Here is a 23,974-nt window from a genome sequence, read left to right as displayed (position 1 = left end):
AATCATTTGTGTTTTCTGCTCTCTCCCTCCTTTTTTATTTTTCCCTCCCACTTGTTTTCCCAAGAAAGAATTTGCTTAGACCTTCTGGCTGTGTGGTTTTGACAGGGACTTGGAACGTCTGAAAGTATGTAGACTTACTAAAAAGAGGACAAAGGGATAGACAAAAGGAGAGAAGAGTAACAGAGCAAAGGGAGAACAAAAGGGAATAGTTTTATAGAAAACCACTTTTGGCAGCCAACTAAATGTTGTAGCCCTCTCATGATGTTTGCTTTGTTCCCGAAAAGATGGTGTAACCGTTCTCTTACTCTGTCTATACTGGCAGTCCTGTTGTCTCTTTTCCATGGCCACAGCTTCCATGCAGTTCAGGGTGAGGATTACTATCGGAGGGTCCAGCTAAATCGTGAGCATTATCACCACATACCTGAATCAGACCAGCATGCCCTTGAGAGACACCAGCTGCAGGGCAACAACCGAAGTGGAAAGTCTGCTTTCAGAAAAGCACATAAAACTAGCGCTGAGAGGAATACACAAGCCACTGGGGGATCAGAGACATCAGGTAAACACGTTCCTCTACTTTGCTTAAATTGTCCTTTTAACCCAAAACTTCTATCAGTAAAATTATCTCCACTATAATACTCACTTTCTCAGTAACTCTGATCATCTGACCCTCAGATCATCTGAAACCTTAGAATATTCATTTGGAAAACAATATTACTGCTGAACCTTTGTGGTAAGAGGGATGTAGGGTTAATGAATGATGGCATCTAGAGGGAATACTCATTGTGGGTGTGCCTGTTTCTTGAGCAGTTGTGGGTGGGCCATTTATATTTTGCCAACAGTGTGTGGGTTTAAATACAAACAGAGCCAGGACCAGCTGGCTCAGGGACTCCTTCCACCAGGCAATCAGGCTCAAGGTTTCTTCCGGGAATATGGGAGTTTTTCCTTGCCACTGTTGCCATATGACGTGCTTGTAGGGGGTTAAGGCTGCCAGTCGTCCGGTCGTTGCGTTCCTTAAACGTCTGTATATAAATTCATATAATCACAACAAATACTAAGAACATACTTAGGCTAACTGCTTAGAGTCCACATCAACGGGGCCTAAGCATTTGTTAGCCTAAGCATTTGTTAGCAAAGCCTATACTACCGCAACAACTTGCTGCGTAAGCCACAAAAATGTATTATTGTTATTATTATTTTCTTCTCTATTATTGTGTTGTTATTATTATTTTCTTCTCTATTATTGTGTTAAATGTTCCAAATGTAAAGCCCTTTGAGCTGCATTCTGTGTATGAACGGTGCTATACAATTAAATCTTATTATTATTATTATTATTATTATTATTATTATTATTATTTTTAAACACCACCTAAATTCTTTGAGTGTTTCTAGTTGCTTGTTCATTTTTATTGTGTTTTTTCCATTCTGTTTTTACTGCTTTTGTGTGTGGTACAACGGCATGTAACAAGATTGATAACAGCCTGAGGCACAGAAGGAAGGGAAGTCAGAACTGGCAAAAGAGCATCTTTCTCAATTCGCCAACCCATAGTTTGCGGTGGAGGCAGTGCAGGTCTTTGTTGATTTGCTTGGAGCCATACAGCTGCTTAGTAGTGTGCCCTCTTGATATGGAATGATAATGCATCATGGCTTGGAGGCAGTCTCTCCAAAGGAACAGCCTGAGCAAATAGAAAGAGGCCCTGGCCCTGAGCCAGCTTTGAAAACCTCGCAAATAAAGGCTTCCACATCAGCACAGGTGGTACTGCTTAGGTCACCTCTGCACCAGTCTATAACTCATTTTCGACCAAAAATGCAGTTACTGCCTTTTGCCTTTGTAGGGCAGTATTGTAATCTCACAATGGAAAAAATGAGGAAAAATCCAACCTTGAAGGGAAGCGAATTTATTTTGAGAAAAAGATCAATCTCATAAAGAAATAAATATTTTTAACAAAAACATGTCACTCACAATTATTGGCACCCCTGCTTGTCATACCTTAAGCCTCCCTTTTCCAATAAAACAGCTTGTAGATTAAACAGTATTAAACAGTAAAGGGCCTAGGATCGATCCCTGAGGAACACCACAGGTCAGGGATACTGGTGTTGAGGTGTAATTCCCTATGGCAACAAAGTAGCTCCTGTCGGTAAGATTGTAACCACTTTATGACGACACCTGAAAATCCAACCCAGTGCTCCAGTCTGTGGAGTAGTATACAGTGGTCAACTGTATCAAATGCTGCACTCAGGTCCAGTAGTACTAGAACAGATGCTTTGCCAGCATCTGTATTTAGACGAATGTAATTTATCACCTTGACCAGGGCTGTTTCGGTGCTGTGATTTGCACGAAAGACAGATTGAAAGTCATCAAAATAGTTTTGTGACGATAAAAAAGTAGTTAATTGGTTAAAAACAGTTTTTTCAATGATCTTTCCAATAAAAGGTAGATTAGATATTGGTCTGTAGTTGCCTAATATCGAAGGATCCAAGTTATTCTTTTTGAGCAGGGGCTTTACAACTGCATTTCTAAGGGATTTAGGGAAAATGCCACTTTGTAAAGATGTATAATCTGAAGCACTACGACAGAGTATTAGGGCCCACATGAAGAAAAAAAATATTTTTGCCATGGCGAGATTAAACTCGACATGTTGACTTTAAAGTCGACCTGTCGACATTAAACTCGACATTTCGAGAATAATGTTGAAATGTAATGTCGACTTTAATCTCGACGTGTCGACTTTAAAGTCGACATGCTGACATTAAACTCGCAATAGGCCCTATAATAATATAGTAATAATAATATTTAGGGCCCAAGCACCGAAGGGCGCAAGGCCCTATTGTTTTTGTAAGGATTATTATTATTAGGGCCCGAGCACCGAAGGGCGCAAGGCCCTATTGTTTTTGTAAGGATTATTATTATTATTATTATTATTATTGTTATTCTACTTTTTTGCTTTCCTGTTTTTGAGGTGGTTAACATGGTCGAAAACTCTTGAAATTTGGCACACACGTCAGGTGTCACGCATCGCAGTTAGGTACAAGAGCTTGACCCCGGGCATGGCCCAGGGACTCGCTAGCGCCCCCTTAGGTGACTGCTCCCGTTGTTGGCAAATATTTTGTGATGGTTAACATAATCGAAAAGTCTTGAAATTTGGCACACACATCAGGTGTCACACAAAGCAGCTAGGTAAAAAAGCTTGGCCCCGGGTATGGCCCAGAGACTCGCTAGCGCCCCCTTAGATGACTGATCCCGTGGTGGGCATATACTTTCAGCTACACACACCAAATTTGGTAGGTGTCTGTATCTCCCCAAGATGAACGACTTTCGTATGTACAATGCATTAGCCACGCCCAACAGGAAGCGAGGTATTTGGGATTTTGTGCAGACTAATATGTGATGAAATATGTGATGAATCATGATGCCAAAAGAGGTTCTTCCCATGGGTGAAAACACACACATCAAGTGATACAGTGAATAGACAGGGATACAAGCTTGGCACCGGGCGTTGCCCAGGAACTCCATAGCGCCCCCTTATGTCACTGTGACTTGTGGTTGGCATATAGTTTTAGATACACACACCACATTTGGTGGGTGTATGTAACTCCCAAAAACAAACAACTTTTGTATTAACATGCCATTAGCCACGCCCACAGGAAGTGAGGTAATTGAGATTTTGTGCGTAGTGGACATGATCAATTTTAACGTACTCCTCCTAGACGGTTGATCCGATTCATGTCAAAGTTGGTATACATGACGCCGAGATGTTCCTGATTATAAATTGTGAAGCCTTTTTTTGATATGTTGTAATGTAACGAAATGGCGAAATTATTAATTTTAATACCCTTCCACATAAACAATAAATGTGTCATAATTCACCATGCATGGCTTGAAATGTTTTAAATTTCACAGGTCATTGAAGACCATGTTAATGCTAATATTCACATGCCCATTATGCATGTTTGGCATAGCGCCACCAACTGGCAACAGAAAGAATGGCAATTATGCTGATTTCACATGATCAATTTGAACATACTCCTCCTAGACGGTTTGTCAGATTCATTTGAAATTTGGCAAACATTATGCCAAGATGTCGCTGATGTTAAATTGTGAAGGGATTTGTGAATGTTGTAATATATTTCATATGATTTTAATATCTCACCACATAAACAGGAAATGTGTCATAAATCACAGTGCATTGAATGAATGGTCTGAAACTTCTCAGGTTAATAGATATCATGATTATGATGATATCCAGACACCCAATGGGCCTGCCTGGCATAGCACCACCACCTGGCCACGCAGGAAATGTGCCAGAAATGCAAAATGCCTTAAGTGATTGATCTGAAACTTTATAAAATATTGGATATCATTATTGTGAGAATATTCACATGCGTAATTCACAGACCTAGCATAGCGCCACCATCTGGCCAAGCAGGAAATGTGCCAGAAATGCTCTATGCTTTGAATAAATGGTCTGAAACTTTTCAGGTTAATAGATATTATGATTATGATGATATCCAGACACCCAATGGGCCTGCCTGGCATAGCGCCACCACCTGGTCAAGCAGGAAATGTGCCAGAAATGGACAATGCCTTAAGTGATTGATCTGAAAGTTTACAAACATTTTGGATATCATTATTATTGTGATGATATTCACATGTGTAATTTCAATGCCTAACGTAGCACCACCATCTGGCCAAAAAGTGTATCAGAAATGTTCTTTGCTGAAAATGAATGGTCTGAAATTTCTCAGGTTAATATATTATGATTATGATGACACCAAATGGGCCTGCCTTGCATTACGCCCCCACCTGGCCAAGCGAGTAAATGTGGCAGAAAATAAAATACAAAAGCACATAGCACACGCATCAAATATGTACATTTCCCAAACGCACCACGTCGGTGCTTTGTTGGATTCCGACATGTCACGGGTTGCGGCCCGCAGGTGCTCGGGCCCGCCATTGCCGCTTGCGGCTATATTTATTATTATTATTATTAGGGCCCGAGCACCGAAAGGCGCAAGGCCCTATTGTTTTTGTAAGGATTATTATTATTATTATTATTATTATTAGGGCCCGAGCACCGAAGGGCGCAAGGCCCTATTGTTTTTGTAAGGATTATTAGGGCCCGAGCACCGACGGTGCGCGAGGCCGGGACGGCCTTGCGCACCGAGAGGTGCGAAGCCCTATTGTTTTTGAAAGGATTATTATTAGGGCCCGAGCACCGAAGGGCGCAAGGCCCTATTGTTTTTGTAAGGATTATTATTATTATTATCGAGTATTATTATTGTTATTCTACTTTTTTGCTTTCCTGTTTTTGAGGTGGTTAACATGGCACACATGCCCTATGGGCCCATGAGTAAATGTGGCAGAAAATAAAATACAAAAGCAAATAGCCCACGCATCAAATATGCACATTTTACAAACGCACCACGTTGGTGCTTTATTGGATTCCGACATGTCACGGGTTGCGGCCCGCAGGTGCTCGGGCCCGCCATTGCCGCTTGCGGCTATATTTGAGTATTATTATTGTTATTCTACTTTTTTGCTTTCCTGTTTTTGAGGTAGTTAACATGGTCGAAAACTCTTGAAATTTGGCACACACGTCAGGTGTCACACATCGCAGTTAGGTACAAGAGCTTGACCCCGGGCGTGGCCCAGGGACTCGCTAGCGCCCCCTTACGCCCCCTTAGATGACTGATCCCGTGGTGGGCATATACTTTCAGCTACACACACCAAATTTGAATAGACAGGGATAAAAGCTTGGCACCGGGCGTTGCCCAGGAACTCCATAGCGCCCCCTTATGTCACTGTGACTTGTGGTTGGCATATAGTTTTAGATACACACACCAAATTTGGTGGGTGTATGTAACTCCCAAAAACAAACAACTTTTGTATTAACATGCCATTAGCCACGCCCACAGGAAGTGAGGTAATTGAGATTTTGTGCGTTGTGGACATGATCAATTTTAACATACTCGACGGTTGATCCGATTCATGTCAAAGTTGGTATACATGACGCCGAGATGTTCCTGATTATAAATTGTGAAGCCTTTTTTTGATATGTTGTAATTTGACGAAATGGCGGAATTATTAATTTTAATGCCCTTCCACATAAACAATAAATGTGTCATAATTCACCATGCATGGCTTGACATTTTTTGATATTCACATTGTGATGATATTCACATGTGTAATTTCAATGCCTAACATAGCGCCACCATCTGGCCAACCAAAAAGTGTATCAGAAATGTTTTTTGCTTAAAATGAATGGTCTAAAATTTCTCAGGTTAATATATATTATGATTATGATGACACCCAATGGGCCTGCCTTGCATTACGCCCCCACTTGGCCAAGCGAGTAAATGTGGCAGAAAATAAAATACAAAAGCAAATAGCCCACGCATCAAATATGTAAATTTCACAAACGCACCACGTCGGTGCTTTGTTGGATTCCGACATATCACGGGTTGCGGCCCGCAGGTGCTTGGGCCCGCCATTGCCGCTTGCGGCTATATTTAGGGCCCGAGCACCGAAGGGCGCAAGGCCCTATTGTTTTTGTAAGGATTATTATTATTATTATTATTATTATTACGAGTATTTTAACTTTGTCTCAGAGCGTTTTCCTTTTTTGAGGTGGTTAACATGGGTGAAAAGTCTTGAAATTTGGCACACACATCAGGTGTAACGCAAAGCAGTTAGGTACAAGAGCTTGGCCCCGGGCGTGGCCCAGGGACTCAGTAGCGCCCCCTTAGGTGATTGATGCAGTGGTTGGCACATACTTTCAGCTAGACACATCAAATTTGGTAGGTGTGTTGTATCTCCCCAAGATGAACAACTTTCGTATGTACAATGCATTAGCCACGCCCAACAGGAAGTGAGGTATTTGGGATTTTGTGCGGACTAAAATGTGATGAATTGTGATGCTAAAAGAGGTGCTTCCCATCAGTGAAAACGCATGCAATTTGGCACACGTCAAGAGGTACCATGAATACACAGGGGAAAAGCCTTGGCACTTGGCTTGGCCCAGAAACTCCATAGCGCCCCCTTATGTCACTGTGACTTGTGGTTGGCATATAGTTTTAGATACACACACCAAATTTGGTGGGTGTATGTAACTCCCAAAAACAATCAACTTTTGTATTAACATGCCATTAGCCACGTCCACAGGAAGTGAGGTAATTGAGATTTTGTGCGTTGTGGACATGATCAATTTTAACATACTCCTCCTAGACGATTGATCCGATTCATGTGAAAATTGGTATACATGATGCCAATATGCTTCTGATTCTAAATTGTGAAGCTTTTTTTGATATGTTGTAATTTGACGAAATGGCTAAACTATGAATTTTAATACCCTTCCACATAAACAATAAATGTGTCTTAATTCACCATGCATGGCTTGAAATGTTTTACATTTCACAGGTCTTTGAATACCATGGTAGTGATGATATTCACATGCCCATAAGGCATATTTGGCATAGCGCCACCACCTGGCAACAGAAAGAATGGCAATTACACTGATGTCGTATGATCAATTTTAACATACTCCTCCTAGACGGTTTGTCAGATTCATGTAAAATTTGACAAACATTATGCCAAGATGTTGCTGATGTTAAATTGTGAAGGGATTTTTGATATGTTGTAAAATGTCAAGATTTTAATAATTCACCATATAAAAAGGAAATGTGTCATAAAGTCACAGTGCATTGAATGAATGGGTTGAAACTTCTCAGGTTAATAGATATTACGCTTATGTTGATATCCAGACACCCAATGGGCCTGCCTGGCACAGCGCCACCACCTGGCCAAGTAGAAAATGTGCCAGAAATGGACAATGCCTTAAGTAATTGATCTCAAACTTTATACAATATTGGATATCATTATTGTGATGATATTCACACATATATTTCACATGCCTAGCATAGCGCCACCATCTGGCCAAACAGGAAATATGCCAGAAATGCTCTATGCTTTGAATGAATGGTCTGAAACTTCTCAGGTTAATAGATATTATAATTATGTTGATATCCAGACACCCAATGGGCCTGCCTGGTGTAGCGCCACCACCTGGTAACAGAAAGAATGGCAATTACACTGATGTCATATGATGAATTTTAACATACTCCTCCTAGACGGTTTGTCAGATTCATGTGAAATTTCGCAAATATGATGCCAAGATGTTGCTGATGTTAAATTGCGAAGGGATTTTTGATATGTTGTAATATGTCAGGATTTTAATATCTCACCATATAAACAGGAAATGTGTCATAAAGTCACAGTGCATTGAATGAATGGTCTGAAACTTCTCAGCTTAATAGATATTATGCTTATGATGATATCCAGACACCCAATGGGCCTGCCTGGCATAGCACCACCATCTGGCCAAACAGGAAATATGCCAGAAAAGCTCTATGCTTTGAATGAATGTTCTGAAACTTCTCAGGTTAATAGATATTATAATTATGATGATATCCAGAGACCCTATGGGCCTGCCTGGCATAGCGCCACCACCTGGCCAAGACGGAAAATGTGCCAGAAATTGGTAATGCCTTTATTGGTTGATCTGAAACTTTACAAAATATTGGATATCATTATTGTGATGATATTCACATGTGTAATTCACATGCCTAATATAGCGCCACCATCTGGCCAAAAAGTGTATCAGAAATGTTCTTTGCTTAAAATGAAAGAATAAATTTTACACATGCACCACGTCGGTGCTTTGTTAGATTCTGAAATGTCACGGGTAGCGGCCCGCAGGTGCTCGGGCCCGCCATTGCCGCTTGCGGCTATATTTAGGGCCCGAGCACCGAAGGGCGCAAGGCCCTATTGTTTTTGTAAGAATTATTATTATTAAGTATTATTATTGTTATTCTACTTTTTTGCTTTCCTGTTTTTGAGGTGGTTAACATGGTCGAAAACTCTTGAAATTTGGCACACACGTCAGGTGTCACGCATCGCAGTTAGGTACAAGAGCTTGACCCCGGGCGTGGCCCAGGGACTCGCTAGTGCCCCCTTAGGTGACTGATCTCGTGGTTGGCAAATATTTTGAGGTGGTTAACATAATCGAAAAGTCTTGAAATTTGGCACACACATCAGGTGTCACACAAAGCAGCTAGGTAAAAAAGCTTGGCCCAGGGACTCGCCAGCGCCCCCTTACGCCCCCTTAGGTGACTGATCCTGTGGTGGGCATATACTTTCAGCTACACACACCAAATTTGGTAGGTGTCTGTATCTCCCCAAGATGAACTACTTTCGTATGTACAATGCATTAGCCACGCCCAACAGGAAGTGAGGTATTTGGGATTTTGTGCAGACTAATATGTGATGAAATATGTGCTGAATCGTGATCCCAAAAGAGGTGCTTCCCATGGGTGAAAACGCATGAAATTTGGCGCACACATCAAGTTATACGGTGAATAGACAAGGATAAAAGCTTGGAACCGGGCGTTGCCCAGGAACTCCATAGTGCCCCCTTATGTCACTGTGACTTGTGGTTGGCATATAGTTTTAGATACACACACCAAATTTGGTGGGTGTATGTAACTCCCAAAAACAAACAACTTTTGTATTAACATGCCATTAGCCACGCCCACAGGAAGTGAGGTAATTGAGAATTTGTGCGTTGTGGACATGATCAATTTTAACGTACTCCTCCTAGACGGTTGATCCGATTCATGTCAAAGTTGGTATACATGACGTTGAGATGTTCCTGATTCTAAATTGTGAAGCCTTTTTTTTTATATGTTGTACTTTGACGAAATGGCGAAATTATTCATTTTAATGCCCTTTCACATAAACAATAAATGTGTCATAATTCACCATGCATGGCTTGAAATGTTTTAAATTTCACAGGTCATTGAAGACCATGTTAATGATAATATTCACATGCCCATAATGCATGTTTGGCATAGCACCACCAACTGGCAACAGAAAGAATGACAATTATGCTGATTTCACATGATGAATTTGAACATACTCCTCCTAGACGGTTTGTCAGATTAATTTGAAATTTGGCAAACATTATGCCAAGATGTCGCTGATGTTAAATTGTGAAGGGATTTGTGAATGTTGTACTATATTTGATATGATTTTAATATCTCACCACATAAACAGGAAATGTGTCATAAATCACAGTACATTGAATGAATGGTCTGAAACTTCTCAGGTTAATAGATATCATGTTTATGATGATATCCAGACACCCAATGGGCCTGCCTGGCATAGTGCCACCACCTGGCCAAGCAGGAAATGTGCCAGAAATGGAAAATGCCTTAAGTGATTGATCTGAAACTTTATAAAATATTGGATATCATTATTGTGATGATATTTACATTCGTAATTCACAGGCCTAGCATAGCGCCACCATCTGGCCAAGCAGGAAATGTGCCAGAAATGCTCTATGCTTTGAATAAATGGTCTGAAACTTTTCAGGTTAATAGACATTATGATTATGATGATATCCAGACACCCAATGGGCCTGCCTGGCATAGCCCCACCACCTGGTCAAGCAGGAAATGTGCCAGAAATGGACAATGCCTTAAGTGATTGATCTGAAAGTTTACAAACATTCTGGATATCATTATTGTGATGATATGCACGTGTAATTTCAATGCCTAACATAGCACCACCATCTGGCCAAAAAGTGTATCAGAAATGTTCTTTGCTGAAAATGAATGGTCTGAAATTTCTCAGGTTAATATATTATGATTATGATGACACCAAATGGGCCTGCTTTGCATTACGCCCCCACCTGGCCAAGCAAGTAAATGTGCCAAAAAAAACATGGAAAAACAAATAGCACACACATCAAATATGTACATTTTACACATGCACCACGTCGGTGCTTTGTTAGATTCTGAAATGTCACGGGTTGTGGCCCACAGGTGCTCGGGCCCGCCATTGCCGCTTGCGGCTATATTTATTTATATAGTACTTTTCAAGCATTGAGCACAAAGTGCTTACAGACAAACATGAAGAGCATTTTTTTCTATGCACAAAGTGCAACAAAAGTGATTCACACACAAGACCCAAACAAACAAATAACAAAAATGCCTAACGGAGCGGCGTAATCCCCAGCGTACCCGTCACACGTGAAACATACAACATGTGAAACATTCAAGACGGATAACAAACAAACAATCAAAAACAAATAATAAAAGAAATAATTAAGACATTTTAAAAAGAAAACTCATGTTAACTTAGTAGTCCAATTGGTTGCATCTAGTTAAGCGGCTGAATAGTCCAAGGGCAATGATGAAGGCGCACAGCTGTGTCCAACCCGGAGGATTTAACGTTTTCCTGGCAGTCTGGAGAGCACTGGAAACCCTATTGGAGCACCCTACTGTTTAAACATAGCCTACACAGTTTAAGCTATGTAGCATACACTAATACACAATATGTTACATAAAAGAAAAATGGGGAAATGGGGATCCAAAATCATTGGATACATATATTTTTCTAGCTATTTAGCCTAAACGGCATAGTGCATGGTATTTCCATAACCGCGAGACAGCACTTCACGATGACGGCAATGAGTAGTTAACAGACAAGACGCAATCTATCTGAATATCTGCAATCTAGCAATCTATCTAAAATAACACCTATTTGAAGCCCATTTTTCTTTTATGTAATATTGTGTATTAGTGTAGGCTACATAGCTTAAACTGTGTAGGCTATGTTTAAACAGTAGGGCCTACTGCGAGTTTAATGTCAGCATGTCGAATTTAAAGTCCACACGTCGAGATTAAAGTAGATATGATATTTCAACTTTATTCTCGAAATGTCGAGTTTAATGTCGACATGCTGACTTTAAAGTCAACATGTCGAGTTTAATCTCGCCATGGCAAAAATATTTGTTTTCTTCATGTTCTTTCAGTAGCTGGCATTTCTAAAACAAGAGTTATTTGCAAGTGTGTTGTTAATGTTCAGTCTTATTTTTTTTAATTTTGCTACTGAAAAAGAATGCAAACTCCTCACATTTGTCAACTGAGAAAAGTTCTGGTGTTATGTCAGTTGGGGGATTTGTTAACCTCTCAACAGTGGAGAAAAGCACACGAGCATTATTTATATTCCTGTTTATAATGTCAGAGAAAAAGTTCTGCCTTGCCTTGCAAATTGCATTGTTATACTGGCGTAGCATGTCTTTATGAATTTGGTAGTCAATTTGTAGCTTGGTCTTGTGCCATTTTCTCTCTGTTTTCCTGCATTCTCTTTTGGCTTGTTTAATCACTGGATTGTGTCTCCATGGTGCAGTTTGCTTGTTGTTAACTTTTTTCATTTTTACTGGGGCAATGTCATCCATGATTTGTCTCATGTTTTCTGTGAAGCTATTCGTCAGGTCATCTACAGAGTTTGACCGAGGTGGGTTGTGAGAGAATGCTTGCTCAAACAGGGCAATGGTATTCTCATTTATGATTCTCTTTCCTACAGTCCAAGACAAATTCTATATGCAAATTAAAATCCCCTGTGATAATAATGGATTCAAACTCTAAGCAAATATTTGACAGCAGTTCACAAAATTCTTCAAGAAACATTTTTACTGACTGTCTTGGAGGCCTATAAATGGTCACAATTAGTATGTTGGTCACTTTACAAGTGAACAAAGTTATTCAAAGGATGTGAAGTCCCCAAAAAATACCTGCTTGCACTGAAAAGATTCTTTAAATATTGTGGCGATTCCTCCCCCTTTCTTCTTGTCACGGGCAGTGCTCATGAACTTAAAATTTGGGGGAGCAGATTCAATCAGGGTAACAAGCATGATCAAGCCATGTTTCAGTTAAAAGCATAAAATCAAGTGAGTGCATACATATCAGATCCTTAATTAAAAATGTCTTGTTTGAGAGTGACCTGACATTTAGTAGAGCTAATCTTACAGTAGTGGTAATTGGGAAGGTCATTTGCACAGGTGTATACAGATTTTGTTTTGGGACTGCTTTTAAATTTGACTGATTTACCCTGTTCAGTCGCCGTCTTATGCCGTCTTTGAACACTAGTTATCAGTACAGTGATGGGGAATTGGGACGTGGGTGATGCCTGGAGGGATATGCGGATATGGGGAGGTATCAGGAGCCGGAGGCTCTGATGCTGCATTCAGTCAATCGGTTCTCGAATAGCGTGGGGCTGTCTGAACAGCATACAGCACATTTGCTGCCAGTAGACGTGCACCAGTGATGTTTGGGTGAATTCCGCCGCGTTTAAAAAGAGTGTCTTTCTGCCAAAATACGTTGAAATTGTCGATAAAACCCACACCGTGCTCTCTGCAAGTATGCTGAAGCCAGTGACTGAGGCTAAGAATTCTGCTAAAACGTTCATCTCCATGCCCTGCAGTTGAAATTGGGCCTGAAATAAAAACAGACTTTCCACATTTTTTTAAAAGTCCCATGAGAGCCAGAAAAATCAGTCTTTGTTAATTCCGACTCCCGACGGCCAGTATCATTTGACCAGGGGTCAGATTATTTTGAAATGGTAATCCATTACTGACTACAAATTACATGGCAATTTTTGTAATCAGTAACGTAATCAGTTGGATTACCAAAAACATGTAACGTAATCTGATTACTTTAGGATTAATTTTAGATTACTTCAATAATGTCCCTTAAGTAAAAGACACCATCACTGAATGGATGAAAGAATTCTCATTTTATTTTTCTCTTCATTATTTCATTACATCTAAGAAATCTCTTTGCTCTAATTAAAGCATTCCTGTGTGAATTAACTGATCTTTTCGCTCGGGGATCAGTGAGGGGTTAGGTGTCTTACTCAAGGGCACTTCAGCCGTGGATGTGGGCATGGGAAAGCAGTGCTCAACCACTTCCCCCACCCACATTTTTTCTACTGGTCGGGGGTCGAACCGGCAAGCCCAAAGCTTGTCAAACTAAAAGATAGCTAGGCTATCATAAAAAAGTTGCATTGTTTGCATGATAAAATGTAATCAGGTAATTTTATTGTAATCTGGGCTGATTATAGTTACTTGATTTTTGTAATCTGATTACGTAATCCAGATTACATGTAATCCGTTACTACCCAACCCTGCATTTGACCCAACATGAACGATGATTCTAGTAGGCCCTAATGGATATAGGCAAAAAGGGCAGTAACTCACATAGTTTTTCATGGACGTCTGTAACCGTGGCACCGGGAATGCAGCGGGTGGTAGCATCAAAGAGTCTGATATTCCTTGTTATGGAGTCGCCGATGATGAGTGTTGTTGGCGAAAACAGCGGACGAGGTTGAGAGGGCGTCAGGCTACCAGAGGAGCCCGGTCGCTCCTGACTCGGGCCGACTCCCCACAGTCGCGGGCCAGTCGGCTGCGAAGGGGGCAACCTTGACCGGGAAGCACAGCCAACCGTTTATGAACCATCCCAGGGAGAACCCGGTGAGCGGCCTCCAGACGCATCCGAGCAAGGGAGTACCCCTGAACGCCTCGATACCGCGTCTCTCAGAAGCCTACGTCTGGCAGCAGAGGACCCACCGCCATGACAGCGCGACGGCACATCCACCGCACTGGGCAGCCAGTCAGCAGGAGCAGCAACACCAGCACCTCCATCCGACACGCTCGCCTGGCAAACAGCCATGTCCACAGCGGGAGCAGCACCAGCAGCAACGTCGGATGTCGAAGGGGAAGTCGGGCCATCCCTCACAGCGGCAGCAGCAGCAGAGGCAGCAGCACTGGACGTCGACGGAGAAACCAGGCCATCCCTCACGGCGGCAGCAGCAGCAGCAGCACTCGATGTTGACGTAGGGCCTTCCCTCACGGTAGCAGCGGCAGCAGCAGCAGCAGCACTCGATGTTGACGTAGTGCCTTCCCTCACGGTAGCAGCAGCAGGAGCAGCACCAGCACTGGATGTCAACGTAGATGCCGGGCCATCGTCCACCAGTGGATTCTGTGGCTGGATGTTTGTAGAGTCGACGATGGAGAGGGCACTGTACCGGTTTGAGAGAGGCAGAGGAGGTAGGCCTACGTTTCTGCTGGAGCACTTCTTACCGCGGCGTGTCATGTTAGCCTCAGTCCATGGCTGGAAATGGGGCGTCGAAGAGATGGGCAATGGTCGGTGTGCTGGATCCAACAGGATATAGTGTCTTGAATGGTTGCTCTCAGGAGTGACTCAGAAAGTCACGCAGACAACTGTCTCACTCTCAAGACACTAACTTATAGCTGTCTCACTCCCAGGGTACTAAGCTACACAATAACATAATGGGAATTTGTTGTCTAGCTCCTTTTATGTATCATGGACCGATTTGTTTCCTATTTTTTTTGTCACGGACCGGCGGGGGGGGGGGGGGGGTCGGGGTTCCATGTTACATGTTCCATATGTGTTGTGCATGCGCATTACTTGAAAACAACTAGCTCCAGTTATGTATGAACAGTGAAGGTAACGATCTCTTAAACATGTGAAAAACGTGAACTTGAAGAAGTGAAAATTGAACAATATTAACTATGAAAATTACTTGAAGCTACATCTATGTAGTGTGAACATGCTTAACAAAATATGGGAACTAAACGTGCATTACGAATATAATCAGTGGGAGCCCTGTGCTTGTTTCCCTGCAATAAGAAGGTTCCATCTGGGGGTGATGGAAGACAGTGACACCCTCAGTGTGTTTGAAATGTCCAATCGATTGCGCAATTTGGTCTTAGTTGCAGTCATTGCCGAAAACCCGGCCTCGCATAGATACGTGGTGGGAAATGGTAGCAACGTTTTCAGCGCTTTTACGGCTATCTCGGGATATTCTGCTTTGGTTTTGATCCAAAAACCCGCCAGAGAGGTTTCTTTATACACACTCTTAAGACCACCGTCATTTGCAATTTCGATCAACTGCTCATCCTCCTCCTGCTGACAAGTTAGCACTATTCAATATTGACAAATGGGTTGCGGACCCACTCATTGGTTTGCCGTGGATCTTTGGAGGATGGGAAGTAACGCTCAAACTCATTTGAAAGCGCAACAAGGTGATCGCGCACCAGCTGCGAGAGAAAGGGCCGGGGGGGGGGGGGGGCAGGGGGAGCACTGCCCCCCCTGGTGGAAACGGGTAATTGCATTGTTTCAAAAATTAGTGAAATAGGCCTACTGTACGTTTGGCATGACCAGATATTTTAAAAATAATTTAAATAACACAAAACAACGATTTAAGGAACGGGCTATGCGGTTGATGATGGGAGCAGCCAGGTTTTCTTCTCTTGCAATCCTTCACATCGAAAGCGACATTACGGCCAACCTGACGAGGCATGCAGGACGCGAAAATTACTGTTGCACTAGTATAGACATCTTGCCGTGCCAACGTTGCAATAAAGGTTGCCTAAATACCATGTATATAAATGTCCTGTCAGCTTACTAATTGATTTTGCGTTGTGTGTAGATTTGGACTTTTTATTCCACTTTGTTTAAACAGCAAAGTGGCGAAGCCTTGTTCACCTGTTTGGAACTGGCTGGTGAATGTGACGCGCGTAGGCCTGGCTAGATGACCCTTTTTGTGCATCTAGGCCTACTGATGGCTGTGGATTACTTTTTTTTGTGTCATTGGATTACAGCAAAATATGAATATTTTTTTCTTAACGTAATGGCGTGATTGCGCTTTGTTTCTGCGTTTGGAGAGGCATCAGACTGTGAACACTTCCTTTGATTCTTGGAGTTCTCGCTATGATTTAGGTCTGCCCTGCACTCAATAGCCTACAGTTTGGAGTTTACTTACTTTGCCTTTGTAAAATCGAATTTGAGTTTTCAATGACTTGTTCTCCTTAAGCTAAGCATACATGAATCGAATCATCTTATTATTTAAAACTCCACTCTGGAGTCAGGTGGCTCGCATGCCAGCAGCACTCTTGAGACGGGGTGTACCAATGTTCCACAAGCACAGCTAAGCTAGCTGGCATCATTTACACTAGGCTATATAGTTCGTTTTTAATAGCAAACAGAAATGTCAAGATGGCAACAGGACATTACATTCTTTAATTGACAAAATATGATTGTACAAAATATTCAATTTATTTATTTTTTGTATCTGCCAGTTTAAAGACAGTCTTCATTCTCCCCTGGTTGAGGTCATTAAGCAACCCGAATATGTCACACAGGTAAGCGAGTTTTGACCAGAGGTGGGACCAAGTCACTGTTTGGCAAGTCACAAGTAAGTCCCAAGTCTTAGCACTCAAGTCCAAGTCAAGTCCCAAGTAAATACAGAGAAGGGCAAGTCGAGTCCAAGTCCAAGTCTCATCAAAGCCAAGTCGAGTCCAAGTCCAAGTCCCAATCTTTTTCAAGTCCTGAACAAGTCATCAGGTACTCTTCACTTAATAATGGCATTATTAGACTATCGATCATAATTTTAACACTTCCATCTAATCCACAGAATTTTTTTTTATAAATACAGATTAAAATATGTTCAATGTTTCTGTCTTGAAATCTTTTACGATATATGCATGCGCATACAATATACACATGTGCATACCTGAGTAATCTGTACAAAACGGATAGCTACATGACAAATATATATATTGTTTTTCCAAATTTCGGAGCCCACTGTAAGGATGAGTAATAATTTGACTGATGGCATTTCACTGCGCTAGGCCACAGATTTGCCTGCAAACAATTTATTAGGCTGTCTGCCAGTGGCGACTCATAAGGGAAGCCAAGGTCAACACTTTTATATTATTTAAAAGATAATAATAACAAATTATTGAATAGGCCTACTTCAAGATTCACCATTTCCATTAAACAAAGGCAAAGACAACTCTTCATATTCTTGTCCACTTTCCAAATCACAGTGAGTGCAGCCTATGTCATAGTGACCTGGATCTCATAGTTTATAACAATAGTGAGAACCGGATAAATCCGCTATTTCCCCTAATCTCGTATTTGTTGCCTTCATGATTTCCTTTTATACGTTTCTTATATTTAAAAGAAAATATCAATCATCATCAACAATGACAAGCCAGCTGGAACCTGCCACTCGTTTTCTCTCCCTCTCGTGCGTGCTTAGATGGGGTTATCAATTAAATGGAGTAGGCTAGCATAAGTTCAAGTTGGATCTTAATGGAGAGGACTCGAAAAGTATCATCTTTATGTAACATGCTGTTGGTGCATTTTGACATTGTAAACGTTCTCTAACAAGAGTGCAAATCAGTTTGCAGTAAAGCTACTAGTTATTGGCTAAATGTTGGTCGTTTCTCTGTCTCTTGGTGCCCTACACACAGTGCGTAACGCATGTGGGGGTAGCGGCAGCACTGAACTGTGCTCTAGACTGGCCGCTTGTCTCCGCTATTTTTTTTTTTTAGTCGCGGAGGGAAAGTACTTGCATCTCTGGGGTGACTGGTCCACGATCAGGAAATTTAGTTTTTGACTCGAGACATGTCAAGTCGTCACAAGTCAAAGAGGCAAAGTCCGAGTCAAGTCTCGAGTGAATAGTATTCAAGTCCAAGTCGAGTCGCAAGTCATGCCGAATTTTATCAAGTCAAGTCTGAAGTCATTAAAATCATGACTCGAGTCTGACTCGAGTCCAAGTCATGTGACTCGAGTCCACATGTCTGGTTTTGACACCCAGTCCTCGTCACTAAAATGTGCAGCTGACTTTTTTTCTGTAAGAAATCTCTGCAGCGGCTCTCGCAACTCAAACACTCTGGCCAGTGACCTGCTAAAGATGCTTGTTTTTTGTTGCTCATTCTAGCACATACATGTCAAAGTCAAGGCCCAAATGAATTATCTACGGCCCCCGGGATTATATTTGATTAGTATTAGAACCGGCCCGTAGGCCACAGCCGCCGGCTGCTGTTTTGCGCATCAATACTCCAGTCCCCACAATGCAACGGTAGCCCACGAACTCACTGCGGCGGCGCAAGTGGGCCTCGGCTTCATTATTCATCAGTATTCAATCAGGACAGATGTGAACTTTCAGCTACCCCCCTCCCCAGTGTTGTGACTGAACGCGTTCATTGAACGAAAGTCATATATATTTTGAGCGAACGTGAACTGAATGTACTGTATTAGGCTACTACTGCCTGATGAACGTTACTGTGAACTCGTTCATTCTGGTGTCTGTAAACGGCACGCTTTTTCAGTTTAACTTCGTTGAATAGGGTGCCAGATTTCTACAGAGCCTTCCACGCGAAAACCCGGCCAGAACACACCGTAAAAAGGCCTTAATATGGTAGCAATATTAGCAAGCTAACTACCTAAGCTTTATGCCACAATGCTTACATACCCAGAAGTTGAAGCTTCTGTCATACAAATTAACATCCCCCTGAATGTCCATACGAAAATGTTCATCATGTAATGTCAACTATTTAACTAGTTAGACTGATGATGCAAAGTTTGCTAGCAAGTAAGCTAATATGGAAAGTTCGCTAGCAAGTTAGCTATGGCTAAGAGGTCTGTTTGGGGAATGTGTTGTGTTTGGGCGCATATCGCCATCTAGCGAGGTGGAGTAAAACATTAATACTTTGGCCTATGACAGTGTTTCTCAAACTTTTTCAGTTTCAGGACCACTTAACTAACCCTAGCTAAAAAAAAAAAAAGATTAGACCTACTTCAACAGTAGGCCTAGCCTATAATTAGTCTACACAATAGGCCTACTCACTGAACCACCTTGCTTATTGTCTTTGCACTTTGCTTATTGTGTGGATTCATACTGTATGATTTAAACTGGCATATCTTACATAGACAGTGTTGCAGAACTGTTTTTACATACAAGTTGGTTCAATATTGCAAACAACTCATTCATCTACATTATATTTTACCACGTCTGCTCACGGACCACTTGGGATAGCTTGCGGACCACCAGTGATCCCGGACCACACTTTGAGAAACACTGGTCTACGAATATGACAGTGGTCCAGTCAAATCTTTTACTGTCTATGGTCAAATCTCAGCCGAGCTATAACTGTAGCTCGACTGACCTGTGCATGTAAACATACTGACTGACAAAAAATCAGAATGAGTAATTATTACAGACGAGTAGCCCTGTGGACACACAATATTGTTGGAAAATTGAGATGTGTGAAACACTATTTGACTCGAATGGTAATCAGAAATAATTTGTTATAAAAAAAAGACTAAAATGTGTTGACTAAAACTGACTAAGACTAAGATACCTTTAGTTTTCTTTTGACTAAAATTAGACTAAAATGACGAGACCTTTAGTCGACTAAAACTTGACTAACAAAAATGATATTTGAATGACTAAATATGACAAAGACTAAAAAGGACATTTCATCACAAGACTAAGACTAAATTAAAAATAGGTGACAAAATTAACACTAGATGCTTGCATGAGGGAAACAACGGCACCCATATAACTGCTGTTGTTTTGAGAAGTATCTCTCATGCAACAATGCAAAAACAATAGAACTATTGTAGGCCTAATTATATTTTACATTAGTAAAGCAGTACTCTGATGTGCATGTTTTCACAAACTTTTGTGAACAATCTTAGCACTTTAAACATTGTTTTGAAGTGCATGTATAGCAATATAGTATAAAAATAATAATAATTGTGATAATTTGATGGGGGGTGGGAGGAGGGGGTGGGTTCATGTAGGTGGGCCCTATGTGTCAGGGTTGCAGTATGGAGAGCTGGACCGAGGCGCAGGGCAAGTCGAGAACGAGGCACACTTAAGCTTGAAACCAGGAATCTTTAATGCAAATGCACACTACAACCACGAAACAACATCAACAATGACCGACAGGGGACTGAGGGAAGACAGAGGGTTTAAATACACAGGGGTTAAACAAGGCTAACAAGGCACAAGTGGACAAGAAACAAGAGACAGGTGAACACAGGGCTGGAAATCATAATTAAACTAGCAGACTAATAATGAGGAACAGGTGAGGGGCGGAGACACAGGGAACTGAGACATGGCAAGACAAACAAAGGAGCACATGGCTGACAGGAACTAAAACACAGGGACAGGAAGTACACAGGAGCACATGGCACAGGAGGTAAACAAAGTAGGGACAGGGAACACAGGATCGTTACAGTACCCCCCCCTTTAAGGGCCGGATTCCAGACGGCCCAACAGAAAAAAAAGGAGAAGTCCAAGCAGGGTGGGTGGAGGGGGCCAAAGGCATGAGGGTCAGGCGGGCGGCCGGGTGGACGGCTGGTCAGGGACAGCGGTTCAGGCGGGCGGCCGGGTGGATGGCCGGTCAGGGAAGGCAGTTCAGGCAGGCGGCCCGATAGACTGCCGGTCATGGACGGCGGTTCAGGCGGGTGGCCGGGTGGACGGCCAGTCAGAGCCAGAGACTGTGTCGGAGCTGGATCGAAAGCCTGAGTCGGAGCTGGAGCAGGATCGGGAGCAGGATCAGGTGCCGGAGACGGAGCCGGATCAGGAGCCAGAGCTGGAACCAGAGTCGGTACTGGTGCTTCAGCCGGTGCAGGAGTCTGACTTGGGGCTGGAGAGGGAGCTGGAGCCGGAGCCAGAATCGGTGCTGGAGCTGGAATCAGGGGGTGGAGCCAGAATCGGGACTCGAGGCAGGAGCTGGAGCAGGGACTGGAGCAGGAACGGGGACTGGAGTCATGGGAGCAGGGCGGTCAGGAATAGGAAGGGCCCAGAAGTCGCAGGGAGTTGGCACAGGAGCGAGACGAGGAGCCGGCACTGGAGCGAGGAGGCGAGGAGCCGGGACTGGAGGGCATCGAGGAGCCGGGACTGGAGCGAGGAGGCGGGACTGGAAGGCATCGAGGAGATGGGATTGGAGCTGGAATGGGAGAGGGACCCGGCCATTCCTCCCCAGAGGCCCAGTCGTCCTCGTCGGAGGCCCAGTCGTCCTCGTCGGAGGCCCAGTCATCCTCGTCGGAGCCCCAGTCGTCCTCATCGGAGGCCCAATCGTCCTCCAAGGCACTGGGGAACCGTCTGATGGCGAGCCGGGTTCCCCAAAAGGCCTACTTCCCAAAATCACCAGACAAATTAGCAATGTACTTGCCTGCTGGGTCCTTGTTCTGGTCGGTCATTCTGTCAGGGTTGCAGTATGGAGAGCTGGACCGAGGCGCAGGGCAAGTTGAGAACGCGGCACACTTAAACTTGTAACCAGGAATCTTTAATGCCAATGCACACTACAACCACGAAACAACATCAACAATGACCGACCGGGGACTGAGGGAAGACAGAGGGTTTAAATACACAGGGGTTAAACAAGGCTAACAAGGCACAAGTGGACAAGAAACAAGAGACAGGTGAACACAGGGATGGAAATCATAATTAAACTAGCAGACTAATAATGAATAACAGGTGAGGGGCGGAGACACAGGGAACTGAGACATGGCAAGACAAACAAAGGAGCACATGGCTGACAGGAACTAAAACACAGGGACAGGAAGTACACAGGAGCACATGGCACAGGAGGTAAACAAAGTAGGGACAGGGAACACAGGATCGTTACACTATGACCCCAAAGTATGCCTTGACTGGGCCTCAGGTCAAAGAAGTTTGAGAAAGGCTGATGTAGACGACAAAGCAGCAAGGAGGCATCATATGATCATTTAAACAAGTTTTATGACAAGGTCGGTGAGGATGGGGAAAATCGTACATTTGTGCAAACTTCGCACTTCAGTCATAGTCATTATTCATTTAATCATTAAATAAAATACAGTACACGTCTTGGTTCAATAGGTTACGTGCAGTCATTTTAATATGTTTTAATAAACATTGAACCAGTCCGGCCCTCGGCTTGTAGCAAATTAGTTTTTTTGGCCCTCTAATGTATTTTACTTTGACATCCCTGTTCTAGCAGTTTAGCTAACTTCGTGTGACACTACCACCGTTCGCTAAGAAGGTGAAGTGAGCTGACCTGAGGCTGTGCAGCGCTGAAGGCAATATGTAAAAGTGTTGAAGGCGGGACAGACAGACGTAAGAAAATAGACCTTGCAAAATGCAAACATGCGTGCAATCAAACAACTGCATATAGGCCTATGTCTTGTAAAAACGTGACATTATGGCAAATTAAATTTAATTTAGTTTGCATGGATTTTTTTTTTTAACTTGTGTCGTAGGCTACGGCCCGGTTAGGAATGTCCCGCGGCCCGATGGTTGGGGACCGCTGGTCTAGCTCATTGGTTCCCAAAGACTGGGTTGCGGTCGTAGGAGATTTTATTTGGGTCGCTGTGGTGTGAAATCCAAATTAAATAATACAACATCAAAAGAAGTCCGCACACTGTGGATGTATACTGCAGATGATGGCTTTAATGCACTCCGGAGCATTAGTGAAGCAAGCAAGTAAGTGAAAGCAAAGTAAGATAACATCCTCTGGCTGTTGTCCAGCCTTTATACCCCTTCAAACCTTATCTATGCCATTTTCTGCCAGGCCTACTCTTTCACTTAAACCAGTCTTCCTTTCCCACACTGAACATACTACAGACTTCAGTTTCACAAAACAATGATATTACACAGAATAAAGATACTACATAAAAGATATATAAACTAAAGGATATATTTCAATAAAGCCCACGACATTCCCCCCTTTGAGCGCAAACCTGTGCTCACTTATGCAGCAAGATCAAACATTTATCACTATTTTAACACATCCCCTACTATCAAGTAAATACAGCTGCTAAGCTGAGTCACACTACAAACAGTCAGCTAAGCAAACCAGTTAACACAGCAGCAACTATGACATTAAGCAATTGTCCCCAATACCACTGCTAAACATAAAACATTTATATTAGTACTGTTATTACACCCTTGAACCAACCCTCACTTAAATCAAATCCAATAGTGTAGTGTTATTATCAAATAGAATGGCAAGTTTCAAATCCTCTCGGTGGAAGCGAAACCCTTAAGGGAAAACCTCTTTTTTGTGATGCGTTTTGGCAGAGTGAGTGTGCATGTGTACCAACGTCTCTGGAGAGAAGGCGCGCAATTTGAACAAGAAATCGGTTCTCAAACGGAAGTTTTCATTGCAACAATTAGCTAGTTTCATGCACCAGGGTGTAAATAGCATACAGTACTATATACACCAGGGTACGAATAGCATCCACTTCTAACTATACATGGATGCAAACAGCA

General features: G+C 42.6%; 1 protein-coding gene across 4 annotated transcripts in view; it reads left to right on the top strand.

Moving 5' to 3' along the window:
- The first annotated feature begins 258 nt into the window (after positions 1-258).
- Positions 259-23,974, top strand: part of cpxm2 (carboxypeptidase X (M14 family), member 2) — a 250,882-nt gene continuing 227,166 nt past the window's right edge. For 3 of the 4 annotated variants that reach the window (XM_042082909.1, XM_042082908.1, XM_042082907.1), the window contains exon 1: positions 259-556. In XM_042082909.1, coding sequence (XP_041938843.1) covers positions 259-556 — 298 coding nt within the window. Of the gene's footprint in view, positions 557-1,033; positions 1,161-23,974 lie in introns of those variants that run through there. The other variant, XM_042082910.1, reaches the window with a different exon arrangement.

Source organism: Alosa sapidissima, chromosome 24 (genome assembly GCF_018492685.1).
Source record: "Alosa sapidissima isolate fAloSap1 chromosome 24, fAloSap1.pri, whole genome shotgun sequence".
NCBI lineage: Eukaryota > Metazoa > Chordata > Actinopteri > Clupeiformes > Clupeidae > Alosa > Alosa sapidissima.
The sequence above is the reverse complement of the archived record's forward strand: the minus strand, read 5'-3'. Positions and strand labels throughout refer to the sequence as shown.